At 37.9% G+C, this 13,690-nt stretch overlaps 1 protein-coding gene across 2 annotated transcripts in view; it reads left to right on the forward strand.

Moving 5' to 3' along the window:
- LOC104688784 (protein HIRA) overlaps nt 1–13,690 on the forward strand; it is a 32,645-nt gene that overhangs the window by 8,961 nt on the left and 9,994 nt on the right. For both annotated transcript variants that reach the window (XM_039561232.1, XM_039561233.1), the window contains exons 5-15: nt 432–526; nt 1,362–1,457; nt 2,281–2,441; nt 3,281–3,448; nt 3,977–4,090; nt 5,618–5,688; nt 8,028–8,133; nt 8,695–8,916; nt 9,529–9,614; nt 10,070–10,264; nt 11,653–11,823. In XM_039561232.1, coding sequence (XP_039417166.1) covers nt 432–526; nt 1,362–1,457; nt 2,281–2,441; nt 3,281–3,448; nt 3,977–4,090; nt 5,618–5,688; nt 8,028–8,133; nt 8,695–8,916; nt 9,529–9,614; nt 10,070–10,264; nt 11,653–11,823 — 1,485 coding nt within the window. The remainder of the gene's footprint in view (nt 1–431; nt 527–1,361; nt 1,458–2,280; nt 2,442–3,280; nt 3,449–3,976; nt 4,091–5,617; nt 5,689–8,027; nt 8,134–8,694; nt 8,917–9,528; nt 9,615–10,069; nt 10,265–11,652; nt 11,824–13,690) is intronic.

The raw sequence follows: 13,690 nt of genomic DNA on the forward strand, positions 1-13,690 counted from the left end.
CTCCCTGTCCTGGCCTTTGGTAAGCTCAGTGCTCCACCTGGTGTGTAAGGAGCCAGAAGCTGTGACACCAAAGCACTGGTGGTGGTGATGTGGCCTCCTGTCCTTTGGGCTGGAGTGTGTCTGCCTGGGCAGTGTCTCTCCTCTGGAAGAGCTGAGACATTTTCTTCTGTCCTTGAAGAAAGCTTCCTGGTGAGATTTGAAGAGTCACCTTAAATGTTACCATTTTATGCTATCTATAGAAATTGTACATTTTATTGAAGTGAATTTTTTAATAACAGGAATTACTCTCTCTAAAAAACCGCATTTTTTTTCTTCTGTATTGTAGGAATAACTGACCATAAAATATAAGTGTACTGTGCAGCTGATTTTCTTTGCAAAGAAAGTGAAGAGCTTGTGGTGATTCTTTTTATAACTGTTTATATTTTAATTAGGTACATTGGACCTAGCACTGTGTTTGGTTCTAGTAGCAAACTTACTAATGTTGAGCAGTGGAGGTGTGTGTCGATTCTCAGAAGCCATTCAGGGGGTAAGTTTAAAGGTGTTGAATGAACATAATTTGCATGTATTTGGAAAAAAAATGCTTTTAGGTATCATGTTTTCTTGTTTGAAATACATATATTTGGTGGCAAGTCAGTAATTAATATTAAGAGCAACAATGAAAATTTAAAAATATATAATTTTTAATGAAATACAATTTTCATACAAGTAACTTCTGGCAAGTATGTAGGAGAAAAATTAACAACTAAGGAACTTATATTTTGCTATTTTCTAGCTTAAAAATGAATCTGAATGAAGGAAGTTAAACTGTATTTTTGATTAAATAAATGTTCACACTAGCAGTGAATAGTCTGATTGGCAAAAGACCAAGTTTTTGTAAACTAAAGAATATAAATGTTGATTTAGAAGAAAAATAACTAAAGAGGAATACAAAAGTTGAATAAACAAGTAATTTCAAATGCATTTTGTGTCTGCTGACATGAGCTATGATTAAAATCAAGATGGAAATCACTTTGATCACTCCACGTGTGTTGGAACAAAGTGAGTGCACTGTAATAGTTTCTGTTACTTTTTCATTCTAAACAAGGCAAAGTTCTTTGTGCAGCTGTTAGTACTTCCTACAATCACTAAACATTGCATTCTTTCCCTTTGGGTTATTTCTTTGATCCTCATTGAACATTGGAAGTTGCGGAGTCTCACTCCCAATGAATGTTGCTATGTTCTTTCTTACCTTCCACTTTAGTGAGGTGATAATAATTTCTCTGTGATAGCAAAATATTGCCACACAAGTTCTTTGTAAAAAGACCTTTTGACTTTCTGATTACCATCAATCTCTTAAATGGAAACTGCTTCTTCCCAAACAGATGTGATGGATGTAGCGTGGTCTCCACATGATGCCTGGCTGGCATCCTGTAGTGTTGATAACACTGTTGTCATCTGGAATGCTGTCAAATTCCCAGGTGAGAGCTTTTAAGATGTGCCAGTATGTAAAGCTTTGTGACAAACTCTTCCCTCCTTGGGTGTATTTCACTGACTCTTCAAATCTCTAGGTGGGAATGGGTTGTCTGTCTTTTGAGACACCTGCAGTCTGGCGGGTCAGTCTTCCTTTCAGGTTTGGGTGGCAATGAGCAGTGGATTCCACACTGCTGCAGACAGCAGCTGCATTCGGGTTGTGCTGCTGCTTTTATGTGAAAGTCACGAATGCATGTGTTTTATTTACATGCCATTTATTTTAAGCCTGCTTCCAATACTTACACCAGAGTTTTTAGACTTTGAAGCTAATTGTGCACCCTCTCAGCCTCCCCTCCCACAGTCTGATAAGCAAGAGTGTGACTGAAAGTAGGTTACCAGGTCTGCCAACCTTGTGTGTCTGTTGAGTCACAACTTTGACTTGGTTCACACTTGCTGCACAAAGCTGAATTAGTTGTGATAATCTTTGGGTGTGGAGGAAAGGGTGAATGTTTAACTGAAATTCCAGTTCAAGTGCTGCTTTTCACAGCTTCAAAGTGCTACTCTGAAGTGCTGGGACTCTGCTGCTCTTCCTGCTCTGATCTATGTCTTCTAAAGAGTTTTGCACTCCTTAATCTGGCCAGAGTTCTCTTTACCACTTTTTTATATCAGTTTTTTCTTAAGTACAGGTTCCAATTTGGTTGATATGTTGTTTCTACAGTAAAGGAGGTTATACTTAATATACTGTTTCAAAAAGATCGTCAATTTTCTCAACACTCTGTCCTAAAGGAGACAGCAGTAACTACTCTCTGTTCTCAATTTTTGTGTGCACAGAAATTCTTGCCACTTTGAAGGGTCATTCAGGCTTGGTGAAAGGGCTGACCTGGGATCCAGTTGGAAAATACATTGCCTCTCAGGCTGATGATCGAAGTTTAAAGGTGTGGCGGACCATGGACTGGCAGTTGGAAACCAGCATCACAAAACCATTTGATGAGGTACTTCAGAAAGTCTGACTATTCAAAGTGAATTCCCTTAGAATGAGTGAAAACTAGAAGAGTAACTCTGATTCTGTGCAAACATTAATTAATTGAACAGTTCTGAATCAAATTAAGCTTTCAGATAGCAGCTTCAAAAGAGGGGAAAAAAGGAATTACTTTCTCATACAAAATGTCATTGACTAGAGACTCTTACTGCTGTTGGTTATTGTGGTTGCCTAAGGTTTACATGTGTTATGTAAACAATTAAGTAAACTGGAAAATGTAGGGGTTATCCTGGGGAAGTATTGGCACACTGATTACAATAGTCTGGCATTCTTCCCTACGGATCTTCTATTGGCCACTGTCAGAAATGAGGTAAGAACTTAGGAGGGATCTTCGGTCTGGCATCATAGGGCTGTTATGTGATGACTTTGATCAAGAGATCAAGCTTCTGGGGACAGAAGCTGGTGCTTGGTGACTATGGTATTGTGATTAGTGCAATTACTCTTTGTAGTAGACCTGATCTGCTTCAATTCACATGTGAGCTGGTGTTGCAGCCCTGTCACTATGACTGTGATAAATACTGAGGAAACAGTATCCAAAAGATGTAACATTTGTGTTTCTTTTCAAAAAGTTCTCTGAGTTCCATTTCCCCACCTCTTAATACGGCTTCTTAAGTTACACTACATCACCTGTGTAAATATGACCAAGTGCTGAGAGTTGTGAGGTCATTCTTTTATATTCACAAGAAACTTACTTTGTAATCATATTCTCTAAATCTGAAATTTCAATAGTTTGCATTTAAAACCCTTTGTTTGCCAAACACTTTTAAAGCTCCAGTATGTTTCTTTTGTCAGTGTGGAGGGACAACTCATGTGTTGCGCCTTAGCTGGTCGCCTGATGGTCATTATCTCGTTTCTGCTCATGCCATGAATAATTCTGGACCCACTGCTCAGATCATTGAGAGGGATGGATGGAAAACCAACATGGATTTTGTAGGGCATCGGAAGGCAGTTACAGTAGTGGTGAGTGAGTGATAGTAATTTATCCCTGAAGTTAAAACTTGCATGTGCTTTGCGATAATTTTATGTATAAATGGGACAAGAGGTGAAGATGGGTGTCAAGATTAGTAAAGCAAATGCATAGTGGTGATTTAAAAATTTCAACTTTACATGTTGGAAGCAATCAGGTTGCTCTTGTGATAAGAGAGCTGCGTGTAGATGAACAAGACAAGGGAGAATACAGGAGCATGTTAGGAATGTCAAACATCAGCTTTGTTGGCTGTTCAGTGACTTGATTAAAATGATTTAGGTTTCTAGTGGATTTCTGATCCCTAGTAAAATTAATATTGTTTGCCTTTCCTGTTAAGGCATTCAGAAAGCCCCTTAAGAAAACCTCTGCAGCTTTTGTCAGTGCTCTTATAGAGTCTGGTTCGGGACTTTATTTCTGTGAAATGTTGCTTTTTCACTCTTAAGTGGAAAATTTGCTTTTAAAGCAGATCTCCTGCTAAAATGTAATTACTGTGATAAAATTTGAGCATCTCATTTGTTCAGAAATTCAATCCAAAAATCTTCAAAAAGAAACAAAAGAATGGGAGCTCCACCAAGTCAAGTTGTCCCTACTGCTGTTGTGCTGTTGGTAGTAAAGATCGATCTCTTTCTGTCTGGGTAAGTGGTTTCTTTCCTGCCTTTGAACTAATGTGGTCATTGGATAGCTTGGGGGTTTAGCACAAAGGTCACGTGTACAGCATTAGGTCTTACATTTAGTTTTATGTTTAGGTTTTTTTTGGCTCTGTTGTTACAGGTTTAGCTGGGGGGGAAGGAAGTGGACTGGTATTAGTTCAGTCTCTAAAGGCAAGAGCAGTTAGAACCCAGTGGCAGAGTGTCTGCCCTGATAGTGGGGAGAAGCTGTTACAGGATAAAACATGTTACCACAGTTAATAAATGCAACCTTATTTTCTTCCTTTTACTTGTCTTTTGTCTTTGTAAAGGAAAGGGATATGAAAATGAATGAGCTTTTTAAGTATTCTTTCAAATTTTTGATATCTAGTTTGGGTTTTACTTTAAAATCTACACTAAAATTTTTATTCTGGCTAGAGAATATTCTGGCTACTAGAGAGGAGTAGCTATTTTCACATTTTTAAATGCAACTGGAAAATACAGGGAATCAATTTAACTGATTTGTAAAGCTTTGTGATGAGAACTTGTGCTAGAACACACCAGTTGCTAACTGTAATCTACTATTTATAGATTCCAGTGTGATATTTATCCATCAATCTCTGGATGCATAACTAAATCTGTTTCTGGTAATGGCTACCAGTGCATACCCATATCAAAGTATCACTCAGTATGTTTTACTTTCTATTTATACTAAGAAGATTTCATTTGGAGTGGCTGTTAAGGTTACAGAAGGTAGTACAGAGATGCAAAGTTATAGGTTGCCTTTGCCCTGAGGAGCTTAATAAACACATATAGAGCACAGGCCTATGGAACCATAAATAACTACTGAAGGTGACAGTGACACTGCATCTGTGAGCATAAAACTTCCTTGACCGTATCAACTTCTGCTTCCTTTCAGTTGTACTATATACTAGAGATACTAAATCCGTTGGTTTGACATTAAAGAGCTTAGAATGTCTGATTTAGAGCAGATTATTGGGAGTTTTCATATTCAGCTCTTTATTACTAAGCTGATTCTTAAGTGCAGAGGAATTCTCTTTAAGAGTAATTGTGAGTCAAATTCCCTTTGCTCTTGATATGTTTCACTTTCTTAGACAAGTAGTCCGAGTGAGGACATGGAAACCTAATCTATTTTCTGTCTTCATGTGCTGGCAGTTTGCAACATCCTTATCTCAGTACAGCTTAGAATAGAAGCTGTCTTTTGCATCTGTGGAATTGCTTTTGGAGCAGCAGAGAGTGTTTTATGACTGTAGTGTAAAGGCAAAGTTGATTAAGAAATTCAGTCTGTGTTTCAGAACAGAGAGTTGAATGTCAGCTATTCTTCTCCAGAGCTTTTCTGTCCCAGCAGTGGAACGGGTGACTTGGTGCCTCAGATGCACCACCAGACATGCAGCTGTTTCCTGGCCAGATCTTGTTTGGTGCATATTGTGAGGCTCTGGGAGAGTGTTAATGTGATACTATCCATGGTAGTGTAAAACTTCTACATTTCTGAGTGTTGTTTCTTGTTTTCTTAAGCTCACATGTCTGAAACGACCCTTAGTTGTCATACATGAACTGTTTGACAAGTCAATCATGGACATCTCCTGGTAAGTTGATTTCTGCTGTTTGTTATGGAAGCCAAAGCATTGCTATCAGCTTTAGGTGTACATATTAGCTGGAAATGCCTCAAAACAGTACAAATTGTGGCTGTTGGAACACAAGTAATTGGTTGCTGAAGGTTTTGTTTCTACTGCAACATCTTTGGTGTAATATTACCAACTAGCACATGGTCACTTGAGATTATTAACTGAACAAAAAGTAATGTATTTAGAGCATGATACAGTAAAATAGCTGTGGAATGAGTTCCTACTTATGTTAGAATTATCATTCTCTGACATTTTTTCATAGAGCGTGTGTTTTGTAACATGACTTGGTGAACTTGGTTAACTTGTTGAGTTTCGTGTGTGTTACATCTAATGAAAAGCTGGTTAGACAATCCACTTTCTCAGCAGTCTACTGTCCCTAGTCTTGTTTTCCTCTTTCTGCAGTGAGTGGTACTCTATTCTCCTGCTTTCTTCCTAAGGCCTGGTCACAAAAATGCAGAAGTTAAAAATAGTTTTAAATTAACTGCAAGACTTGACTAATAAGAGAAAAATAACTGTGATACCACTCACCAAATGGTATAAAAAATTGTCTTCATCTATACATCAGGTGATTCAGAGACTTAAGGGTTATGTACAAGAAAAAGATCAGTATTTTTTATATGTTAGGCACACAGTTATTACATAGGTTGTCTTAATTCTATCGCTTCCTCACTTCTGAAATTCTCCCTTAATAGTTACAACAAAATCTTGGTGTATTTATACTGTGAATTTTCAAGCTTACAATTGTGTAACTTCCGGGTTTCTATGTGCCATGTGGATTTTGCCATGAAGCTCAGTGAACCACAATAAAAAGTTTTCCAAACCAAAACATTTTTCTTCCATCAACAGATTCAGGCTAGAAAGCCAGCAAGTGGAATATTTAATGAGAAGTACTGCTATTGTTATAATACAATAGCTTTGAATTATTTTGTTTTCCTCTAGTGTTTTTTATTTCTCCATCTGCAATTTGCACATTTTTCATGGCATGAAGTCATTTGGAGTAATAGCTGGTTAACATTTTGCAGTTTCTGAGGAAATGGTCTTGTGGGATACTTGAAAGACAAAGGATCATCAGGCAGCTTGATATTTTATATCCTGTTTACAAATTGAAACGGATGGCTAAAATGTCTATAATATGGAGTGTTCCCAGAAACGTGCTCCATTCTGAAAACAGACTGAGTAAATTCAGAGAAACCTAGTACTATTATATTGTTATATCTGTATAATTTCTGGTTTAGAATTTTAGACTTGGATCCATCAACATAATATCTGCGAATGATTATGCTTTTATGGAACAATTGCTTGGATTCAGAGGTCAATAGGAGCTCAGCAATTTTCGCTGCTAACCAAGCAGAAAACTCTCAACATGATTTTACTGTTCTGTAACTTGGAGTACTGTTGGTGTACCTTATGGTGCACCTTCATGGTGCTGAGGCTGATTTCTCTGGATGTGATGCTATCAGGGCACCAGCCGCCACAAAAATAGGGCTTTCCAAATGCCTATAGCCATGGTACATGTAATAGTTTTTTAATAACTTGGTTAGGACTTTGGAATTCTGCCAGCTTTCCTTTCCTCTTCCCTTCTGTGTAACAATTAAATTGTAAGCCACTGTGTTGCTGTCTCTGTGAGCTCTGTACTTGGAAGTGTCTGGGATTCAGTGTCAAAATTCATCAAGTATTTTTTCAAATGTGCAACAATAGGTTATATATGCAAGATTGTAATTCTATTAAGACTAGAATGTATAGTTTCTCCTCTCTTGTCTTTGCTAAGGAAACCTTTTGAGACCTCCAGAAGAGGGTTACTACATATCCTCATATGTAATCACATGTGCAGTTTGCTTAAAAACCCAAATAATGAACAATAACAAAAGCAAACCTATGTTCTTGCCTAGTACCAAGATTTTTGGACTGCTTGTCAACTGAGGGCCCCTTTCTTCACCCACTTCCATCAGCACAAAAATTTTGTTCATCTGTTGAAGGAAATACATTTATAATTTTCTCTCACTGTTCACTGTGAACACTATTCTGGTTTACCCCTTCAGGAAAGTTTTCATGGTGCTGCTCATGCCATGGGCAAGTGTATTGTCCCAATGCCACTGTCCTTGTGCAGTCTGCAAAGGAGCATTGGCACAGGGACTCTGCTGCTGTCATCCTGTCTCCTCACTGTCCCACTTCTTTGGTTCCATCAGTTATTGCTGTGATAATAAATCTTAAACTGAGATTTTTATTGAACAATCCATCGTATTGCTACTTTGCATGAATGAGAGAGATTAAAAACAAAGTTGGACCTTTACTTCCTTCAGGACCCTTAATGGACTTGGTATCCTGGTGTGTTCCATGGATGGATCAGTGGCATTTTTGGACTTTTCCCAGGATGAACTTGGGGATCCACTCAGTGAGGAGGAAAAGGTACAGTAAGCACTCAGGGAACCTGTGATCATATTTCAGGGATGTATTGATTCAATTAAAGTATTGGCCTATTTATAGAAGTATATAGTAACTGATTTCCATATTACAGAAAATGTGGTCTTGTCTGCTTTACAAATCATTAAAAAAGAGTAGTCAAGAAATGAATTTGTGGTATTAGTTTCTGTTCTGGGAAGAAAGAATTTGGAAAACATCCACTTGCTTACACATCATTATACATGTGAAGTAATTATTTGGCCAAGGCAACAAGAAGTGGGTGCTTCAAAACACTATAAAATTACTCTTTCACTTGCCTATATGCAAGTCTTTTAAAACTAATTGCTCTTGGCTGTTTTTCCTCATTGCTATTAGCAACTAGAGCTTTGAATTTCATTTATTTTACATATTGATTTAGTGTTAGTTGAAAAAAAATCTGGTGTATACATGATACACCAGAGGGCAGCTGCATTTTATGGATTCCATTAGATTTTTGTGATTCCATTGTATTCTAATCAGTGATGTCATGGTAGCACTGGTGGTCACTCACATCTTTAACACCCACAGAGCAACATTCACCAGTCCACCTATGGCAAAAGCCTGGCTATCATGACTGAAGCTCAGTTGTCCACCACCATTATTGAGAATCCAGAGATGCTCAAGTACCAACAGAGACAGCAGCAGCAGGCGGATCAGAAGAACGCATCAATTTGGGAAGGCTCTGGGAATGCCACAGCTCCCAAAGTGGCAAGCATGGTTAATGGGGAGAGCCTGGAGGACATTAGAAAGGTAGGTGCTCTTGGGCACTGTCAAGTACTGAGCCAATAAATATCAAACTGTTAGGAAAGAACCAACTTCTGTGCCCTTATTTACATTGAGTGGCACTTTTCAGCCTGTGTATGACCCATATGACCAACTTAGTGGGTCATTTACTGGGTCTTGTTGAAAAGTTAAATGCTTTTAAGCAGAAGTAAGGCTACATGGAAACAGGCTTGTGGATGTTTCTGTGATGGGTGCAAAATTCTTGGTGTGCAGAAAGGAAACCAAGAGAAGCTAATGGAAGAGAAGCTGTAGAACTCTGCTTCAGTTTCTCAATGACAGAGGTTGGAAGCATTTTTAAATTCTCTTCTAAACATAGTACACAACTTCTAATTAAAGATTTGATATGCACAATGTTTTAGACTTGATTCTGAAGTGGAGAGCAGATGACATTCTCCACAAATGCCTTTTCTACAGATGGATAGATTGAAAATTGGAAATATGTGTGTTTATGGGAAAAAGTCTTTGCTAACAGATTTTCAATTGAAGCACTTTTTCAAATATACTTATTCTTATCAGTTTGAGGAAAAAAATAGCGTTTTCCATTTGTCAGAAATTATGATAAAATGTATTTCCCAACAGAATCTCTTAAAAAAACAAGTTGAAACACGAACAGCAGATGGTCGGAGAAGGATCACACCTCTCTGCATAGCTCAACTGGACACTGGGTATGTTTGAAAGCAATCTTTAAAATCCTTCTTTACCTTCTTATCTTTTTTTGTTGTTGTTTTTTTCCTGTTCCAAACTTGACTTTTTGTCTTAGAGCATTGCAAAGCACTTATTGGAAATAAGTGTGTATTCTTATGAAATAGAGTTTCAACCTGTGTTCTTTGGCCATAAGGTCTCACTTCTAATAGATCAGGCTAATACTAGTTATTTGCTGTTATAGATGAACAATGCTGTAATGTACTGTTGATTCATATCTATATTAGTACCGGCTTTAATATCCTTTGAAGATGAGAAATTACTCTGGGAAGGTACTGGGGATTTATTTAGGTTGTACATGAGTATCCACATGGGGAAAAAGGAAGAATGGAATAAAAATTCTAGCTAAAAATACTATTTTTCAATTACTTTTAAAGTGTTTTTAAGAAATATATTTGTTGTTCGTCTCTTTGTTTAGGGATTTTTCTACAGCATTTTTCAATAGCATCCCAATATCTGGAACTCTGTCTGGCTCAATGATGTCTTCTCAAAGTAACCAGCAGCTCATGTCACTAGATTCTAACACAGCAAATTCCCTTAATACTTCAAAGCCTTCTGTAGAGCCAACAGCAGCCAGTATAAAACCAACAGATGATGCAGCCAATAAAGATGGGTCAGTATTTGCTGTTTTGTTTTTTACTTACATGAGTCTGTTTAGTTTTTAGTTCTTGTTTATAGTTTTGTAATGAAGAAAATATTAAAGTGGTTTCCTTACTGCAAAACCCCAAGAATCTAACCTTCCTGAAAACATTGAGATTTTATTAGTATTTGGTTGCTTTAAATAGTGATAAGTCAGGAATGAATAAATCCATATGTATAGTTCTGGCAGTAAACTTCAGTGCAATGAAGTACACAGCTGATTACTAATGCTTTAACAAAATCACTTACTTATAGGTTGGTGGGTTGCTATTAGTAAACAATAGAAGGTTTTTCCAGTAGTGTAAGTAATGAAATCTATTTTACAGCGAATTATGACCTGTGTCCTCTCTTCAAACATGGTAATCCTTCTTTCCTGTATAACAACCCCATCAGAGCACAGTAACATTGGCTTGTCAGTGCACATGTGCTGATTGGCCAGTGTGTCTTTCAAATTAATTACAGAACAACTGAACTTTACTTGCTTTTCGCTCAGTGGTAGCACTGACCTGACTTCTTGTCAGTATGTTTTTATAGCATTTGTAACAGCATCGTGTCATTGAAACCTCTACTTCTCTGTCAAATTTGGTTAAAATTGGCCACAGATTAAAAAGTGAGCAGGTGGACTATGAGAAATGATTGACAGATGAAACTATTAAGTATCCTTTTCTTTGTAAATTGTACTTTTAGCAGCTTTTTAGTACAAGCATCAGTTATTTTAGAGCTGTTCATTCTCTGAATTCATTCTGCGAATGAATTGAAAAATCTCTAAAGTAAACAGCTATTGAAATAACAGATCCCCGGAATGCTTTAGTGTGGGGAAAACACATTCCTTTGCCCTAGAGTTACGCTTGGAAAGGCCTAATAATAAGTTTGGATTTTTCAACAACAAAATCTAAACCTGGCACAAATTGTTTCATCCCAAATTGTTTGATTGATAAACAGTAAAATATAATATTGAAATGGAAATATTTGGTAACCTGAACAAGGGGTAAAAGCAGGAATCCCTGTGATCTTTTTAAAAAGTAGTCCTTTCCCTTTGCCTATGTAAGTACCAGCTGAAAGTATAATTTCCTTCCTGAATTTAAAATACATAATAAATGAATTAGGGTCTTTTAATCCAGATATGCAGCCACATGAAGCTCTGAGCTTTGAGGTGTATCACAGCTTTTGAGAGTAGCAAAGCTTGCAAAACACTGATGCATGAAAGAGTGGAAAAAGAATATCATAATTGACGATGTACTCGAGTGGAAGGCTTTCAGCATGGTTTCCAGCCAGTAGCATGAGTGCTAGTTGTTATGAGCAACGCAGGTTACCAGTACTAAATTTCTTTCAATCCTTTTTTGCTGTCTCTTTTCATGACAGTGTAAATGCTACCTCTGCCTCAGCTGCTCCTTCTGCATCGTCTTCCTCTGTGTTGACAACTCCATCCAAGATTGAACCTATGAAAGCATTTGATTCCAGATTCACAGAACGATCCAAAGCCACCTCAGGGACTGCTGTTGTAACAAACACAAATCAGACTGTTGTGGACAGGTAAGACATAGCCTGGGAGGGAGGAAGATAATAATGCGGAGTTGAAACACTAATTCTCTGTGCTGTAGATGTCACAGTGCTGACACTCTAGAAGCTGTCTTGGGTTTCTTCCACTATTGGAGGGAAGGGGACGGCTATAAATAGGTACATTCTGTGCTGGTGTTATCCCTTTGTACATTTGTCCCTGGCATTTTGATGTCAAGCAGATTCTTCAAGATATTCCAAGTTAAAACTATTGTTGTAAGAGGCTGTGTGTACGTATGCCTGTGTGACTGAGTGCAGCTGGGCTCCTTAGAAGACAAAACCAGCCAAAAATAGCTAGCCTGCATCTCTGTACAAGAAAGATTTACTTCAAGATAAATCACCATACATGTCAGCAGACAACCTCTCATCATCATAGCTGTAGTTGTATTTCAGTTTTATGCCTTGAAGGCATGTAGAGAAGATTCTCTGATTCTAAAGGGTTTTGGCTCTGGATCCACATGATTAAAAAAAAAAAGAAAGCATTTTGGTTTGTGACATAGTGTTATGGCATAAGTATTCCTGTTTCACCAAAACAAATGATAAAAAAATAGCGAACTTGAGAAAGAAGTATGTCGTTCCCTAGTTATTTTCAATAAAACATACTTTTATACATCAATATTTTTATGTCAAAGAGCTTAACCATGTGATGCAGAAGCAAGATATGTTAAATTACTCTCATAATTGCTTCTGATGTGTCAGTGAAATATGGATAAAAGTATATTGTTTGGCATAATTTAGATGCCAGAGAAGAGAGGTTTGGGTTATGTAAGGTATTTCTCTGAAGCCAAGTAGTTAAGGAATAAAGGCAAAACAGTGTGAATTAATAACCAGTTATTGGAGGAAAGGAGAAGAGTATGATTAAATGACCTATTTTAGTGTCTAATGGTTAACAAGAGAGTTCACAGGGGTTGTGCTTTGTATTGGTTATATTATATTTAGTTATATAGGGACATGGATCTGTTGGACCCAAGTCCAGAGGAGGCCACAAAGATGAGAGGGCTGCAGCACCTCTGCTGTGAAGACAGGCTGAGAGCTGGGGCTGTACAGCCTGGCAAAGAGAAGGCTCCAGGATGACCTTATTGCAGCCTTCCAGTGCCTAAAGGGGCTACAAAAGAGCTGGAGAGGGACTTCTCACAGGGACATGTAGTGATGGGACAAGGGGGAGTGGCTTCAAACTGAAAGAGGGCAGGTTTAGATGAGGTATTAGTAAAAAATCCCTTACTGTGAGGGTGGTAGACACTGGAACAGGTTGCCCAGAGAAGATGTTGATGTCTCATTCCTGGAAGTGTTCAAGGCCAGGTGGGATGGGGCTTGGAGCAACCTGGCCTAGTGAAAGGTGTCCCTGCCCATGGCACAGGGTTGGAATAAGATGGTCTTTAAGGTCTCTTCCAACCCAAACCATTCTGTGGTTCCATAGTTATGTTTCCTGAAATGGAAGCTGTAGCAGTGAAGTCATTTGTATGGTTCACAGATACACATTTTGCAGTAGTCAGAACTGGGCAGAACTTCTGGGGATAGACAACAGAATGACAGAAGTTCTACATGAATAAGCAGAAAGTCTAATGTCTGCTGAAGGGGAAAAGATGAACTGCTCTGGCATCTTAGAGTGCCGAATTATTTGTATCAGCTCAGGGAAAGAGATCTGATTGCAATTGGAACTGAATGCTAAAATAAAGTTGCTATTTCCAGCTTTATCCAGTGGCTAACTCTGGTTTGATTAATTGTTTTTAAAGGGGAGAATATGTCTGATTGGTTCACATATATATTGCACATTGTACTTTTGGAAAGGGTTTGCCATACCTCTTCATCTTCCTCCTCCTGCCTTTGTGCATTTTGAAATACA

Source organism: Corvus cornix, chromosome 15 (genome assembly GCF_000738735.6).
Source record: "Corvus cornix cornix isolate S_Up_H32 chromosome 15, ASM73873v5, whole genome shotgun sequence".
Lineage (NCBI taxonomy): Eukaryota > Metazoa > Chordata > Aves > Passeriformes > Corvidae > Corvus > Corvus cornix.